At 38.2% G+C, this 19029-nt stretch overlaps 1 protein-coding gene across 1 annotated transcript in view; it reads right to left on the reverse strand.

Annotated features, from left to right (window-relative positions):
* Nucleotides 1-19029, reverse strand: part of LOC124555484 (ribitol-5-phosphate xylosyltransferase 1-like) — a 42150-nt gene that overhangs the window by 6532 nt on the left and 16589 nt on the right. Inside the window, exon 3 of the mRNA XM_047129407.1 lies at nucleotides 1526-1696. Within this exon, the coding sequence (XP_046985363.1) occupies nucleotides 1526-1696 (171 nt within the window). The remainder of the gene's footprint in view (nucleotides 1-1525; nucleotides 1697-19029) is intronic.

The following is a 19029-nucleotide window of genomic DNA, read 5'->3' on the forward strand; positions in this document are numbered from 1 at the left end:
CAGAAATTTTTTGTGAGTAACAGTAATTCACTGTTTGATGTTTTTAGTTAGCACCCACTTTCTTTGACAAGAAACACATCAACAACACAATTAGTAAAGCACAAGATTATTTATTACAGATGTTAAGACCCATGTATATGTTTCTTTCAGATCCACCACAAATAATGTTTGTACTAGTCATCCCTATCTGTGAAACTAGATGAACTCCACTGCCAAACTAAAGTGAGCCTGACAGATATATCACTTACTGCAGCATAAAGTAGATTTTCCTTGTGTAGGACAATAAACAGAAATGGAAAACAACTTTTAACATTATATCTGTACGCTTTGTTTGGTACAACAAGGTCAAATCAATGGAAGTTGTTCTTAGAAGGGTATTGAGTTAAAGAAGGGGCCGTGTACGTATAAACAAGATTATAGGGGATATGTTCCAATAAAAAAGAAGAAACTAAACGAGGTGAAGATTATTCTATAATACATACCAGATGAGCAGAAACCATTTTATAACAGCATTTGCCAGAGCTTTGCTGTATTTTGCTTATAGTTGTATTTTGAGTACACCATGAATAAACCTGTGTGCTCATAACACACATTTTTATTGCTATAATGACTACAAAACAATATAAATTTGCATAGCACAATCCTTCAACTGGAAACATAATGGTAGTTCCCTCATAAACATCGCCAGGTTTGAAAAGGGATGTTCTCCAGTACACTCAAATTCTATTATGAACCACAGTCAATGGCTCAAGTATATTGTAATGATGTATATTGTTCCACATTGGGGCCAATTGCTATGTAGCAACTTCATGACACCATGCTTAATCCCACTGCGTAGTAAATCAGTTTTTTGTCCCTCCTAAAAAATTTACTTTCTGGCACATGACCTCTTTTCCACCTCACTGATACAGTTGTTTAGTTAGTTAGGAGGACTGTAACTTTTTCTCATGGGATTTAACACTCCAATAAAAAAAATAGAAATTCCAGTTGAAAAATTAAGTTACTGCTGATTTCACCATTAAAATTATCATCTGTTAGAAAACTGATAGCAATATTTATTTCCCCCTTTGTATAATTAGGTTTGCTTATGGAGGATTTGTTTTGTTATTCATATTTCTCAAGATACTTTGATAGATATTTCTGCATGCAGCATATACACACAACTGAAGTAAAAAGGAATAGAACCAAAATCTTCAATATACTGAACTTGAAATAATTTCAGATAGAAGCCTGTAAACAATTTAAGCATGTTTGCACATGATGTAAATGTTCACATGCACCATAAAAACAGTCAAAGGTTGCTGCACAGCAAGATATATTGACAGCCAACATTCACTGCCTACTGGCATTTATATATAGGCACAAAACACTGCAGAATATTTATAGATATGTGTCAGAAAATCAACTACGGTGAAGAAGGAATTCAATCTAAAATCTAACACAACAGAAAACCTGTTGTTCGAAAAAGGTATACCGCAGTCATTAGAGATTAAAGATGGTACATATAACAAAGAAAAATACTAACTTCTTACGGCCTTTTATGTAACAACTATCCTGCAGACCAGACTTTTTTATTACATCCGTTAGTAACTGGCGTGATGAGTTCTCGTATATTGTTCCCAAAAAGTTACAGGTGAGGGATCGAGATGACTTGAGATCCAAATCTTTAGGTTTCACATCTGGGAAGCCACGGTAACTGGAAAGAAAGAAAAAGAATAGAGAGAGACTGGTGAGAAAATGAAACATGTCATGTAAAATCTGTAATGGAAATAAATCATCAACTGCTCACTGAAAATTATGAGCACACAGGTGAGAACTGCCAAAGGCACTGGTCACTCTCACAAGGCATATTTGACCATTGTGCTCCTAGCTATGTTAGGCTTTATGGTTTACCACAGCAACATCTTACAGGTTTGACAACTACAAGCAGCACTGGCTTATGCAGCCATATCTCCTAAAACAAAAATAAAATAAAATAAAAAAGTTGAATAGTGATGAGTTTAACACTCCTACATCTAATTCACAAAGGGCCAGGTGTCTTTAATAGGTGAAAATTTCATTTATCAATCCTGGAAACAGTCGTATGGTTCCATTGAGTGAGTGGTCTACAGTTGGCCTAGTTAGAAAAGCAGTTTCGCTCATAAGCTGCTGCCATTTTAGTCTACTGCCTTTTAAGGTCTTGGGTCATCTGGTACCACTCATCTTTCTTTCTTCTGTTACAAACCATATTTTGGCTGTTCTAATACAAGCAAACGTTTTTAATTTGATATAGCACAGAGCACCATGAGTGGCTGTATCATACAGATTTGGTAACATACACCATTATTCTTTATCTTGCCCATTGTTTTCTTGAAAATTCTGTTTCCCATCTGGTACTATTTAGACTGTATGTGGTAACTGGTAGAAAGGAGCTCTTGTAGAATGCTTTTCTGAAAGAAAAAAAAAACTAACTTTATTCTGAAGTAGTAAACACATGCTGTTTTCCATCTTTTAATGTTACAATTTCTTGGAATGTGCACTTATCATAACTTCTTTTCTGTAGTATTAGTATTTATCGTTAGGCAATGAGCAGTGACACCAAAGTTTTTTGTGACCTGCCTTGACACTAGAATGCTATTCAGTTCCTTTTTATTTCAATTTCACTTCTGCCTCATTCAACATCATTAATCATGGCAAGCAATTTAAATTCAGATAGTTTTCAGAACTTAATCCTCTTCTTTATTTGCATTTGTCAGAACTTAATTCTCTTCTTTATTTTAAATACTACATTAACGAATAAAAGCTTGTATTGTATGTTGTCTTGTTTTGGGCTGAAGCAACTGGAACACTGATTACCACTGAACATAACTTTGGAATTTTTCATTCATCATTTTGACTTAATAAATGTGTGTGGTGTACATCTATCTTCCACACATTACAAAGTCTCTGAGTTTTTTATCACCACCATAATCACTAGTCTTTCAATCAAGGATAATAAAGGTAATATGTTCCTTTTCCTCATAAAATTTCTCAATAATCAGCCATATAGGTAATGACTAATCCATTGTAGTCATATTTTCCTAAAACCATACAACTGTTCTTCGCTGCAGTTCAAAGGAAGCTCACATCACTATTTTATGACTACTACTAATCTACTATATCCAGTTATCAAAAATTGAAATATTTATATTTCATTGGCATCTGCATTTCATTAGCATCAAATGATGCCAAATGAATGTAGTGTGTTTTTTTCTGAAAACGAAAGAATAATTTTATAATTTAACAGAGTTTCAGATGAAATTGTGAGCTTATTCATAAGCTAATAAGTCATGTTTCAAAAGTAATGTTTGACACTCAAGTTAAAATTAATTATTTTATGCATATACACTAAGAGAAATTTCCTGTATCACTTTAAAGAAATTAAAAAGGAACTGTCCATATGATTAGCTTGTTATCTCCTGTAATCATTTATAGCCTTCTAGATTACAAAATATAGAAGTATTGAACCGTACATCTGAAGACGACAATGACGATGGCGACGACGATACCTCGATGTCATCATCGAGGAGGGACATTTAGAATTGTGCTTCTTGTTGGTGTCAGAACCAACAGAAAATACCAGAACCTGTGTTTCAGTGATGAAATGCAATTTTAAGTATAAAACCTATAACCTCTATTTACACAAAAGGAAAAGTCATGATCTGGTACTCATGTGAAGAAATGCAGCAATAAGATGTGCAGTATGGTTAAAATTGATAACATACTGGAATAGGATAATTTAATTTTTAAGAACTCTAAAGTCAGTATTCAAAATAAAAGCGCTGTGGTAGATGAAGTGTTAAAGCACATAAGTGGGGACAAAAAAAAAATTTTTTTTTAAATTTACTACAGATTTAAATGCAAAGCAGCAGAGGTATTCAGAGGAACTATCAGTCTTCTCATAGGATAAAACCTGAGAATACTGATCAGCTGAGAGTCTGCACTACAAACCAATACCAGTGATAGGAACAATATGTTAAGAAGCCTTACAAGGGAAAGCCATCAAATTTTGTCACTGCCACAAGAAAAAAAGTTATGTAATTATTTTTATTTGCTTGTATATCTAAAAAGAAAGATGATGAAACTTACCAAACAAAAGCGCTGGCAGGTCGATAGACACACAAACAAACACAAACATACACACAAAATTCTAGCTTTCGCAACCAATGGTTGCCTCGTCAGGAAAGAGGGAAGGAGAAGGAAAGACAAAAGGATATGGGTTTTAAGGGAGAGGGTAAGGAGTCATTCCAATCCCGGGAGCGGAAAGACTTACCTTAGGGGGAAAAAAGGACAGGTATACACTCGCACACACACACATATCCATCCACACATACACAGACACAAGTAGACATTTGTAAAGGCAAAGAGTTTGGGCCGTAGTTTTTTCGAAATTTTCCCGAATTTCTCCACCCTTTAACGTGTTTTGGCGGCAACACAACCACCTAACCTTTATGCACATCATTATCTACCTACACAAGTTCACCACAGGATCAACATAGCCCAGCCCTAACTAACCCTTTTTCGCCTTTTTTCACACCAGATCTCCATTTGCTTTCTAATTTTACCTTTGGCCCAAACTCTTTGCCTTTACAAATGTCTGCTTGTGTCTGTGTATGTGTGGATGGATATGTGTGTGTGTGCGAGTGTATACCTGTCCTTTTTTCCCCCTAAGGTAAGTCTTTCCGCTCCCGGGATTGGAATGACTCCTTACCCTCTCCCTTAAAACCCATATCCTTTGTCTTTCCTTCTCCTTCCCTCTTTCCTGACGAGGCAACCATTGGTTGCGAAAGCTAGAATTTTGTGTGTATGTTTGTGTTTGTTTGTGTGTCTATCGACCTGCCAGCGCTTTTGTTTGGTAAGTTTCATCATCTTTCTTTTTAGATATATTTTTCCCACGTGGAATGTTTCCCTCTATTATATTTTTATTTGCTTGCATGTACATAAAAGCAATCCTGATACATACTGAAATCCCCTAGCCACAGCACAACAGCACGCTGCTACAGGAGCGGAAACAAACTGATGCACCTCATTAATAAAGTCGAGTACATACTATGAGTAGTCATCAAGTTTTAATTATTACTTCGAAAAATCGAGCCGAGTAGTGAATTTTTTGATGTTTGCATGTAAATGTCTAAAGTCCTGGTATATACTGAAATTATTGGGCCTCAGTACCACATCACACAATTAGGAGTTAGTACAAACTGACACACCCCCAACTAAATTTTATCAATGGGCTGTGCCTCGTGTCTTTGCTCCTCTGGCAGCATGCTACGATACTGTAGCACAAGGATTTCAATGTTTACCAGGTTTGCACATATGTATTTGCAAAAGAACAAAAAATTAGTTATGTAATTCTGTGTATTTCAGGTGATAATGCAAACTTTATAACTATCTCTTGTAATGCTTACAAGAAATGTGGTAGGAGAAATCTGTTCTTCAGAAATTAGACATCGAAAGTAGCAGTAAATCTCAAAATATCACATTAAAATGCTTAGATTTATGACAACAATAAGGCAGTCAGTGCCTCTTCAGCTCATCGTGGTATACTCCGTGACAAAATAGTTCACAGGTGAGTGGCCAGATGTCAGTGTCAAAGACGAAAAGTATTTCGGCAAGTGACCGTGTTGCCATCATCGTGTACACTGACGAATTGACTGCTTGGGGGCTGGAGTTGCATTTTTGTCTCTTTGTCTCTTCCTCTCTTCCCCTCCCTCCGACCTGCCACTCTGTCCGTCATCTATGCCCAGCATAATCTCCCCCACCCCTCTCACCAACACGTTGCTCCGTACTCGCACGTGTGCCGGCAGTTCAAGTCCAGGTATGCAGGCTGTGTCACCTCTGCTGTTCCTCCTCTTGCCTCCACACTTGGTTCATAGTGGGATACCTCCTTGCTCTTCTTAATCAGACTCAGTGCAGGTTCCCAAGCCTTACTAAGCATGTAGCCGCTATCACAATCGATCAGTGGTTCCCTCACTCAAATCTCGACAGATTCCTTAATAACACAGTTCTAGAAGTTAGACATCTTTGGGATTGGTGATAGTCTTGCAGGGAGCATCACATAGTTCTCTCTCTGATACACACTCTAATTTTGATGTCTGACATTCAGGACCTCAGAGAAGACTAGAAGACTGATACTGATCCTACCAAGACGGTGGGGAAGATGACTATAGTGTTTCTCAAAGAATCCAGCTTGCCAGACAACTTTGTTAAGAAGCTACTACAGACAGCAGCAGATCCACTGAGACTTTATGAAGAGCCAAAACCCCACAAAGATGCAGTGTCTTTTAAGACCCACTGTTACCAACATCGGTGTCCTGGTGTACTCACTTGCTAAGCACCTGAAGAATTTGCTTAGCCCCTATGTCAGGAAGTGTTCACATCACATATGCAACTCCATGGATCTTGTCGGATGCTTATTTCAATATCTCATATCTGTGAGAATGTGAGGCATTCAACACTGCTACAGTAGTTCCATATTTGTGAATACATTTTTAAGCGAAGAATTTCCTATTTCCACTCTGTGTCAGCTGTCTTCAATTTCAAGACCAGACTGACCCATGACAAGACTGTATGGAATGCTTGGGTCTATTCACTGACTTTACCCATACAACCAGAATTTTTTAGGATATTCTGACAGATCTTACATGAGGATCTGACAGCGGAAATCACTCCACGCTTCACTCGTATATTTTTTCATGAATGCACCTAATTAAATTATGTTTCTCTGCGACTTTCCCAGCACTCTCTTTTGTAGTGAGCAAGTAGTAACCTGTGTTTATGAAACAATTCTCTCAATGGTAGCATTAAACCGAGACGGGTATTTGCTGTCTTTTATTACTTCACATGGTATGTTTTTGTCTGGAATATGGTTGACCTCTTTAAATTGAATGTCCTCAATTAATGTTTGAAATAGGTTGATAGTGTGCACTGATCAGCCAGAACATTCAATCATGTACCTAATAGCTGGTATGTCGACCTTTGGAACGGATAACAACATCGACGCATCGTGGCACGGAAGCAATGAGGACTCGGTAGGTTGCTGGAGGGAGTTAGCACCACATGTGCACACACAAGTCACCTAATTCCCGTAAATTCCAGAGAGAAGGGTGATGAAATCTGAGGCCATGTTCAATCACATCCCAGATGTGTTCAATTGCGTTCAGATCTGGTGTGTTGGGGGGGGGGGGGGGGCAGCACATCAATTGGAACTCACCACTGTGTTCCTCGAACCATTCAGTCACACTCCTGGACTTGTGACATGGCACATTATCTTGTCGAAAAATGATACTGCCGATAGGAAACGTGACTGGGTCTGCAACCAGTGTACGATACTTTTTTGCCATCACGGTGCCTTGCATGAGCTCCATTGGATGCCCATGTGAATGTTCCCCAGAGCATAATGGTGTTGCTGCCAGCTTTTCTCAATCCCACACTACAGGTGTCAAGGAGCTGTTCCTCTGGAAGATGACGGATTCGTGCCCTCCCTTCGGCACATTGAGGAAGGTATCTCCATTCATCAGACCATGTGATATTCTGCCACTGCACCAACATCCAGAGCTGATGGTCAGATGCCCATTGCAGTCGTAGTTGCCAAAGTCATTGTGTTAACACTGGCACATGCGTGGGTCATCAGCTGCAGAGGCCAATCAATAGGAGTGTTTGGTGCACTGTGTGTTCAGACACACTTATACACTGCCCAGCATTAAAGTCTGATGTTGGTTCCGCAATAGTTCATCACCTGTCCTGTTTTATCAGTCTGCCCAACCTACAATGTCCAACATCTGTAATGAGTGGTGGCCGCATAACCCCACAACATCTGACGTAATTTCATCTTGGTTTTGTCACGTGTTGAAGACACTCACCCCAGCACTCCACGAACACCTGACAAGTCATTGAGTTTTTGAAATGCTCGTGCTCAGCCCCCAGTCTATAATGGTGAAACTTAGATTGATCACATGCCTTCCCATTCTACACATGGACAGCATGCTCACTGATACTACGTGTCCCATGCGTGTGTCTGACTAACAGTCATTCCTCGCCAGGCGATGCTGCTATCACTTGGACTGGTTTATATCAATAGTAGGTTGGTGGTGAAAAGTTCTAGCTGATCAGTGTATATCTAACAGTTTGGCATTTGCCATTGGGACAAGACCGTTTCACAAAATTTCAATCACCAACTTCCCTTTCCAAATGTGAAAAGATCCTGTAGACTCCCACTTACATAGGGAGCAACTATCATAATAATAAAATAAGATAAATCACAGTTCAGAAATAAAGATTTAGGTGTTCATTTTTCCTCGCACACTATTGGAGAGTGAAAAGTCAGAGAAACAGTCTGAAAATGGTTCAATGAACCATCTGTCAAACACTTTACTGTGAACTGCAGAGTTATCATGTATGTGTAGAACAGCATCATGCTCACTAATCCCTCTCTTTCTGGTGACATTTTCAAAAATATCAGGTTTACTCCCTCCTCCAACATTAACTTTTTTTTGTAGAGGTAACTGATACCATGTACACTAACAATTCTTGCACAGGTTAAAATTATCTCACCCATTTCACTAAAAGAATTCATATTACTTTGTATGCGATGCGTTATATTTCAGATTAAAATGTATAAAAAAGAAATTCATTTGTTACAATTGATACGTAGTAACATTTAAAATTACTCTTCTTTTAAAAATATCGGAAATTACAAAATTTCTGGTATACTTAAAATTCATCTAACTCTAGTTATTAAATTTATTTCTGGATTTATTTATAAAAATAATGATATGATTTGGTGAAGAAAGTTTGTAAACTCTTTTGCTTTGTGAACTCTTTGGACTAATGTGAGTACCGCAAAATGTAAGTATGGTGGGCATGTCTCTGATGGAAGTAGATGTTTTCTAAGTTTGTCACTAACAATGTAATTATTGTTTTTTTTTAATGTGGAAAATGTAAATACGGTGTGATGTTGAAAGATGTAACAAAGAATAAAATTCACGAATAATACAGGCAAATCTTCATAAGTTATTTAGTAATCAAGAATAATGAATCACCCTCCTCTAACATTAAAACTTTTTTCTGTAGAGGTAACTGATACCATATACACTAACAATTCTTGCACAGGTTCAGCTGCAAGAATGTACCCCTAGACAAGACTTTGAGCCATCAATGACGACGACGACAACAACAACAAACCAAATTTCCAGTTTTCCTCCTTATAAGTTATCACCACACTTTTTTGTTTCATATATTGGTGTCAAAACAGGAAGTTGCATTCAGTTCACTTTCTACATCAGTTTTTCTTGTGCTGTGGTGTTCTCACTGTTACAAGCAAGTATTTTGGAGCTGTTAATGTCAGTTTTGAGTCCAAGTTAAACAACTGCAATAATTCATCAAAATGAGTAAAATAGATAGTTTCTTACATGATCAGTAAAAAAAGGAAGGCTCGCAGAGTTTGTTGAATCTACACATGGTCAAGAAAAGAAAGATACTGTTTATCAATGGCCACAGTGTTGGACACTGTTGCAGAAAAATCACTTTTGTCAGAGAAATGAGGAGTTGCGTGTCAAGAATAAAATGTTGGGCAATAAACAGTGCAATGATATCTGAAGTCTAGCTGTTAATAAAAGGATGGGAATGAAAATTTCAGTGGAGAGAGCAAATGGTAAAATCAGTCATTTTGGAGAATCCCACAAACAACAGTTAGGCCAATGTCCCTAAGAAAAAAGATACACAATCGCAAGGAGAGTGTGGGGCAAAAAGCTTACCAAAACATAATATTTGAAGGAAAAAAAGAAAACAATGGTTGAAGTGTATGATGTTAAGAATTCCACTGACAGTTGGCAAAATTTTTGTTTTACTGACACACAACTGGTTTCGCAGTCATCATCAGGTGCAACCAACATCGTAAAAAACAATACACAGTGTCTCAACTATATAGATTATTAAAATTAATAAAGATAGTATCTAATATACACTTGCAGTGTTAAATGGTCATAGGTGTATTCATCACTCCTAGTCAAGATATATTATTCAGTGAATACTGTCTACATTACATCCTGGCGATTAAGGGTGACAAGGAATGATCTGTTAATTTTGTTAAAACTGCTGGCGGGTGGATCTTGTAGTTATAGATCCTTATTTTAATATTTGCCAGCATCTAAAAGAAGAAAAGACATTTTATAGTGAGAGGACACTACAGAAATTTTTGTGAAAAGCCATATTGGCTATTAAATAGTCACTACTAACTTGTTTAGTAGGGGCACAATGCAAATTTCTGTATGGAATGGTATAAGGTGGCACTTTCTTACTGGTATGATGGCAGGGCAACCCAGATGTCGGAGAGAGTAGAAGTGGCCTGCACAAGCGACTAAGTCAGACTAACAGGCTGGTGGAATGGAAACTATCTTGAGGATGGTGTGACATCATGTGCTCATGACTAGGAGCACTCGGTTGCTCTATTTACAAGCCAATTTAATACTTAATTTTCTTATGTACTAATACTTGATTGTATAAATAAGAAAAATTTAATCCTAATTGATTACTAAATATGAATTGTGCATTTTTTATTTATTTTTTTACACCTCAAAATGTCTATTTCCTCTACTACAGGGTGGCGCACGAAATGTGTTACCAATTGTTTCTTTCACAATTTACGATGCACATTAGATATCCCGCTGGGATCTCTACAGCAGTACCAGCAGAGCTTGGAAAAACAAATGAGTTACGAAATGATGTGTAATTCACAATACTGCCGCTAGGAGACTAGTAAGCAGCAATGGCTGACAATGAAAGACTGACGACACAGCAACGATCACCAATTGTGTTACTTTTTCATGAAACGAAAAGCCTTGTTGCGACTCAGAGGCATTTTCGACAACAGTTTAACACATGATGGGTCCCTTGCAAGAAGACCATCCACAGGTTGTACAATAAATTTGTACAGGAAGGAACAGTATTTGAAGCGAAGCGACCTCAGCCTAAGCCTGTTTGTTCGCCGAAGAATATTGAAGCTGTACGAGTTGCTGTACAGAGAAGTCCTGGGAAATCGTGTAGAAAGGCAGCAGTGCAACTGGGAATATCCAGACGCTCCATTCAACGCATTCTTAAAAGTGACCTCCATATGTACCCATACAAGATGATCTGTGCACAGAAGCTCACTGAAGAACACAAGCAGCAGAGACTACTGTTTGCTCAGTGGGCGGAGGATAGGGAAGAAACTCTCAACAACGTTTGGTTTTCAGACGAGGCGCATTTTCATTTAGACGGTGTGGTTAACAAACAAAATGTACGCTTTTGGGCCACTGAAAACCCACAAGTGCTTCATGAACGACAACATTATGCTCCGAGGATTACAGCGTGGGCAGCAATTTCCAGTCATGGACTTATTGGACCCTTTTTCTTTGAAGAAACTGTGAACAGCGAGCGTTATTTGAGCATGCTTCGCAATAGCTTCATTCCACAGCTTCTTGCTACTGCCTTGCCCTTCAACACGCAGTGGTTCATGCAAGATGGAACAAGGTTACATACTGCAAACACTGTGTTGGAGTTTTTACACGAGTATTTCGACATGTGGATCATTTCACTTAGGTTTCCAGGTCGCTTCAATGACGGACAAAATTGGCCCCCCAATAGTCCAGACCTCAATCCATGCGACTTTTTTCTTTGGGGTACCTACAGGAAAAAAATTTCCCGAAATGTCCACATGATTTAATGGAGCTCAGAAGACTTAGTCTTCAAGCTTGCAGTGAAATTACGGAAGACATGTGCCGTAGGGTAATCACTAACTTCAGTGTTTGTTTGAAGGAAGTTAGGAAACAAAATGGTGGACATATTGAGCATGTGCTGAGTTAGAACAAATCTCCATGGATGGCTCTTCATTGTAGTATATGTTCCTTTCAGATTGTACTGACAATAAAGTTTATATTCAAAAACAAAATGGTAACACATTTTGTGCGCCACCCTGTATATTCAAAATTTGTTTTTTATTTTTTAAGAAGTATTTTTAAATTTTCTGAAGGTTTTATGACACTGTGCACCACTTTGGGTAAGTGTGTTGTTAATGCGGACCAAGGATTATTTAAGTTAAGGTGTTCTTGCAAACCTCTGCAAAATGACCTATTGATTTGTCATATGTATTTCTTAGGGCAACCACTGCCCCTAATGCAGTACATACCCACTTCATTTTATTTATTTACCACAGCTTTTTCTTATACCTGAGTTTACTACATAGATCCGAAGGCATAAAACAAGCTGGAAAAATGTTTTTAGGCTTCACACATCTGCCTGCTTTTTGGATAATGCACCCAAATATGTTATTCGACTGAAATTAGTGTTCTTTTGATTGGCTGGTGTAAGCATTAGATCTGCCTCTGACCTGCTATGGGAAAGAACATTTTTCTTTTTTAATATACTTCTATTAATTGTGGATCAGAGACAGATTTCAACAATACCTTAACTCAAATAATCCCTGATCTGCATTAAGAATGCACTTCCGTGAAGTGGGGCACTGAATCACCAGACCTTCAGAAAATTTAAAAATACTTCATAAAAAGAAAAATTTTCATTGTTTCTATGATTAAATATTAGTATGTATTCAAAAGGGGAAATGGACAATTCAAGTTAGATGTAGGGGGGCTTCGCAAAGTTCAGTGGCAGTAGGAACAGGACTTCTGGTCAGGTGAATACAGGGTCATAATACAAAGTCAAATAGAGGTAATGCAGAAGTAGGTTTAATAATGACTTAAGAAAATAGGAATATGGGTTTCTGTGAACAGCAAGGTGAAGGCATTATCATAGCCAAGATAAACACGAAGCCCATACCCACCACAGATTACAAGTTTATAAGTGAACTAGCTTTGCAGATGCTAAAAAGATTGAAGAAAGGTATGATGAGATAAAAGAAACTGTCCATATAATTAAGGGAGACCAAAGTTTAACTGTGATGGGGGACTGGAATTCGATAGTAGAAAAGGAAGAAAAGGAAAAATAATGGGTGGATATGGGCTGGGGGAAAGGAATGAAAGAGGAAGCCGCTTGGTAGAATTTTGCACAGAGCATAGTTTAATCATCACTAACATTCGGTTTAAGAATCAGTAAAGAAGGTTATATATGTAGAAGAGACCTGGGGGCATCGGAAGCTTTCAGACTGATTATATAATGGTAAGACAGAGATTTTGGAATCAGATTTTAAATTGTAAGACATTTCCAGGGGCAGATGTGGACTCTGGCCATGCAGGTGTGGGCTCTGACCACAATTACTGGTTATGAGTTGTAGGAAATTAATCAGATGGGACCTGGATAAGTTGGAAGAACCAGAGGTGGCTGAGAGTTTCAGAGGGCACATTACACAATGATTGACTAGAACAGGGGAACCAAATACTGAAGAAGACAAATAGGTAGCTTTGAGAGATGAAATATTGAAGGCAGCAGAGGATCAAATAGGCAAAACAAGAAGACCTAGTACAAATCCTTGGATAACACAGGAGACACTGAATTTAACTGATGAAAGGTGAAAACATAAAAATTCAGCAAATTAAGCATTTGAGTGGAAATACAAATCTACAAAATGAGACTGACAGGAAGTGCAAAATGGCTACACGGAAATGACTAGAAGACAAATCTAAGGACATAAAGCACATTTCACAAGGGGAAAGATAGACACCACCTACAAGAAAATTAAAGACGCCTTTGGAGAAAAGAGCAGCACCTGTATGAGTATCAGCGACTCAGATGGCAAACCTGTCCTAAGCAAAGAAGGGAAAGCTGAAAGATGGAAGGAGTATATGGAGAGTCTATATAAGGGAGATGAACTTGAAAGCAATATTATAGAAAGGGAAGAGGACACAAAGAAGATGGGATGGGAAATACTATACTGCAAGAAAAATGTGACTGAACACTGAAAGACCTAAGTTGGAACAAGGCCACAGGAGTACACAAAATTCCATCAGAGCTACTGATAGCCTTGGGAGAGCCAGCTATGACAAAACTCTTCCAACTTGTGTGCAACGTGAATGAGAAAGGTGAAACACCCTCAGACTTCAAGAAGAATGTAATAATTCCAATTCCAATGAAAGCAGGTGAGAATATTACTGAACTATCAGTTTAATAAGTCATAGCTGCAAAATACTAACACAAATTCTTTACAGAAGAAAGCAAAAACTGGCAGAAGGCAACCTCTGGAGAGATCAATTTGATTTCTGGAGAAATGCTGGAATGTGAGGCAATACTCATCCTAAGACTTATCTTAGAAGATAGGTTACAGAAAGACAAATCTACATTTATAGCATCTGTAGATTTAGAGAAAGCTTTTGACAATGCCGACTGAAGTACTCTCTTCAAAATCCTGAAGGTATCAGAGGTAAAATAGAGGGAGCAAAAGCTATATATAACCTGTACAGAAACCAGACAGCAATTGTAAAAGTTGAGGGGCATGAAAAGGAAGCAGTGATTGAGAAGGGAGTGTGAGAGGTTGTAGCCAATTCCAGTGTTATTCAATCTGTACATTGAGCAAGCAGTAAAGGAAACCAAAAAAAAAATTTGGAGTAATAATTAAAGTTCAGGGAGAAGGAATAAAAAACTTTAAGGTCTGCTGACAACACTGTAATTCTGTCAAGAGACAGCAAAAATTTTGAAAGAGCCGTTTAACAGATTGTACAGTGGCTTGAAAGGAGAATATAAGATGACCATCAGCAGAAGTAAAACAAAAATAATGGATGGTACTCGCATTAAAACAGGGACAGCTGAGGGATCTAGATTATGAAATGAGACACTTAAAAGCAGTAGATAAGTTTTGTTATTTTGGCAGAAAAATAACTGATGATAGCTGTCATAGAGAGGATATAAAATGTTGACTGACAATGGCAAGAAAAGTGTTTGCGAAGAAATTTGGTAACATTAAATATAGAGGTAAGTGTTGGGAAGTCCTTTCTGAAGGTGTTTGTATGGAGTGTAGCTACAGGGGATAGGCAAAATAATGTGAACAGTGGTAGTAATCAGATGGTTGTGTTTGATGGTCAACAAAGCAGGTAAGGCATGTGTCACGCTGGACTGTCTACGTTCAGTATGGACCAGACATCAGTGTGGGTTGTATACAAGTAGTGCACACTTCATACTTGCAGTCAGAGGATGAGGTCAACGTGCAATAATAGACCTAACAGGGTTCCAAAGATGGTAGATGGTGGGGACCTGATTAGTTGGAGCATAAGTAACCAAGACAGCCAACTTATTGAACATTTCAAGAGCAACTGTTTCAACAGTGATGACAGCCTACACAAAACATGGAAAAACATCATTGTGTAAACATAATATTCGACGCGAATCAAAACTAAATGGCAGAGATCATTGTAGCTAACATGAATTGTGTCAGAACAACACAAAACTACGGCAGCTAAAGTGACTGCAGAGGTCAATAGCCATCATCAAGACCCCGTATCTATTGACACTGTCGGCTGAGAACTCCATAAAGTGAATATTCATTGATGAGTTGCTATACCGAAACCATTAGTGAAGACAACCAATGCAAAGAAGAGTAAAACATGGTGTTTGGAGCATAAATCCTGGACATCTGATCAGTGGAAACACGTCATATGGTCTGACAAGACGTTCTCATTATTTCCAACATCGAGCTGGGTTTACAGCTGGAGAATTCCATAAGAAGGCTACAGTCCCGACTGTTTGATTCCAATGGTTAACCATGGAAGTGGAAGTGTGATGGTGTGGGCAGCCACATCGTGGTATTCTGCTGGTCCCATCATTACTCTCAAAGGCCATGTTACAGTCAATGATTATGTGAACATTTTAGGTGATCAGGTGCACCCCCACAATTCGAGGAACATGTAACTAAACTGCAGTGTCTTCTCCAGCCAGCACAGTCCCCAGACTTGAACATTATTGAACCCTTGTGAGCGGTATTTGAGTGCAGACTCAGGAGCAGATTTGCACCTTCCTCATCACTACATGAGTTAGAAGAAGTTCTGATCGAAGAGTAGCATAAAATTCCACTGGAGACTACACAATCATTATATGGCAGTGTTCCAAGAAGAATCACAGCTGCATTACAGGCAAATGGGAGTCCAACCCCTTATTAATAAACCTTTTCCAAGTACAGGTGTTCACATTATTTTGCCTATCCCCTGTATGTATGGAAGTGAAAAATGAATGATAAACAGTTTAGACAAGAAGAGAATACAAGATATTGAAATTTGAATATTAAATGAGTAGGTCACATAAATAATGATGCGGTAGTGAAAATAACTGGGGAGAAAAAAAATTTGTGTCACAACCTGACTAGAAAAAGGGATCACTTGGACACATACTGAAACATTGAAGTATCACAAATCTAGTATTAGAGAGAAGTGTGGAGGATAGAAATTGCAGAGGGAGAGCAAGAGATGAATACAGTAAGGAGATTTACAAGGATGCAAGTTGACATAGTTATTTGAAGATGAAGAGGCTTGTACAGCATAGAATTGCATTGACAGCTGCATCAAACCAGTCTTCGGACTGAAGACTATAACAACAACATTAGTATGCAATAAAATTCAATATTAAACTGGCTTGTAGAGGGAGTGACCCCTCTGTCATGAGTACATGATGTCACACCATCTACAAGACAGTTTACATTCCGCCAGCCTGTTAGTCTGTCTTACATCACTTGAGCGGGCCACTGCACCTCTTCCTCACATCTGTGTTGCCCTGATATCACACCAGTAAGAAAGTGCCACTTTACACCATTCCACACAATAATTTGCACTGTGCCTCACTGAACACATTACTGGTTACTAGTGACTATTTTATAGCCAATACAGCTAATTTTTAAAAAAATTTCTTTAGCGTCCAGCCAATTGCAAGCTGACAGACTCCTCCCTAGGACGACAACACGATGGCAGTGCTCTCTACACAAAGAGAACATAAGCGCTGCACCCAACTGGCCGCGGCCCATTTGAAGACTTCCAGTTCTGCGAGTTCTACAGCAGCGAGTTCAAGAAGAGCATCAAGACTAGTCACTTTCTTGCTACTATGTCGCATTGTCTATACTGAAGAGATTTCTTGTTTTGTCTGTCACCCTTTGCCTGTGACACATCTGTATTTCACAAAGTTAAGTATTGTAATCACTTCCTTTTGCAATAAACTTCATTAATATGATTTGCTTGAATTGATCTGAGAAAGCAGGTTTCCTAGGCACCCCATATTTGATGAGCAGGCAGGATACAACACTCTCACTATAAAATATTTTTTCTTCTTTTAGCTGCTGGAAAATCTTAAAAAAAGAATCTACACCTACATGATTTATCCACCAGCAATTTTAACCAAATTAACAGATAACGTCTATGTCACCCTTTGTTCGCCAATGTAATGCAGACAGTATTCACTGAATAATGTATCTGCACTAGAAGCACCTGTGAGCAACTAACCCATATTCATTGTTATTACATGTGTAGATCTTCCAAAACTTTCAGCTCCAGAGAGTCTTTTCCTATATTTAATAGAATTATCAGATGTAACTGCAAATGGAATTGTAAAATCTTCAGTCATTTTGAGGATTTGGGACTCTCTAGAGATTACTTAAAGGTGTATCTATTGTCTACAACTTTTGATGGTGCAGCCATGCAATTTGGCATGCAGAAAGGTGTAAGGAGCCTAAGGCAAGAAAAGTTTCCTAATATTATTTCCTGGCAACATGTTAATCATTCCCTCGAATTGTCGGCTAGTTAAACAGTGAACAGTTACACGGTGAACAGAGTGGCAGCAGTGAACCACTTCAGGAGTTTTATGAACTAACTTTACATAACTGGATCTTCATGTTCCTAAAATTGACAGAATTTTATGCACTCACAGGGTTACATCTAGCTTTCACACCGTTTCTGCAGTGTTGCAACACTTTGAAGCCCTTATCCATCACTTTCAGAAAGAAAAAGAAGACAATCATGAAATTCAATAGATCTGAGCTCCACAAAAAGCAGTTCTGCAGTTAGGTCATCTGATTTTTATAAATGTCTGAAAAAAGTTGTTGGAAAGTGACTGCTTCAAGGAGATGATTCTGATTTGTCTGAGTGCACCATGACTTTAGATTCTAAGTATTGGCCAGAAAATCCTGGGAAGTATCTGACAGGGAAGGAGGAAGAATTAGAGATAATAGAAACACATTATAACAGAATTCTGTGCGAAGAGGCACCAGATATTAGGTTTCTAAATAAAAAAAGATTGGTAACTTTCAAAAGTGGTTACAGAAAGAACAAACTACATCTCATAGTAGAGAGGCCAGGAACAATGGGATTGATGTTACAGGCTGAGAATACCGAATAAATGTAAAGAACACACAAGTAAGTCTCAATTGGCACACTGTAGAGTAGTGGTAAACTCTATGTGATTATCAGGGACACACTTTTGAAGAAATACACATAGCTAATGCTAAATATAAAAAAAAGGTTCTCAATATGTAGCTATCGTTAAATACAGAAACAAATTATTTCTGCCTACCATGCAGCAGCAATAAAAATGCAACAAAAGTGACAACATTGTTGAGTACTGTAAGCTACCACATGAGGTGACGCAGTAGTTAACACACTGGATTTACATTCAGGTTGGTAGCAGCTAACACCCTTGGATTACTTGGAGAAAATGAGACTACATCATAAAACAGGACAGTTTACTATATTCTTAGGTCAAACAAGGCACCGCAAGACAGCACAAGAGAGAAATCAGGAAACTGTTATCTCACCATCACATCAGGCAGATCTATGCATGATCTAATGTGAGGTCTGCTGTTGAATAATCACTTACACACATACTAAGCTGCAACTCTTGCCTACAACAACTGACCAGATATTCATGTTCACACATGAAAATGCACTGGCAAATCTTGAAGCTTTTTGTACTAGAAGAATAATTTCCTTGATTTCTCTGAATCATTAACTTCCAACGTAAGACACAACACTATCAAACAGTGCCTCAGTCCCAGAATGACCATGACCCCACAACCAACACCCAGGGACACTGCCAACGGACGCCTAGATTTTTCAA

The sequence above is a fragment of the Schistocerca americana genome, chromosome X, assembly GCF_021461395.2.
Source record: "Schistocerca americana isolate TAMUIC-IGC-003095 chromosome X, iqSchAmer2.1, whole genome shotgun sequence".
NCBI classification, from domain to species: Eukaryota; Metazoa; Arthropoda; class Insecta; order Orthoptera; family Acrididae; genus Schistocerca; species Schistocerca americana.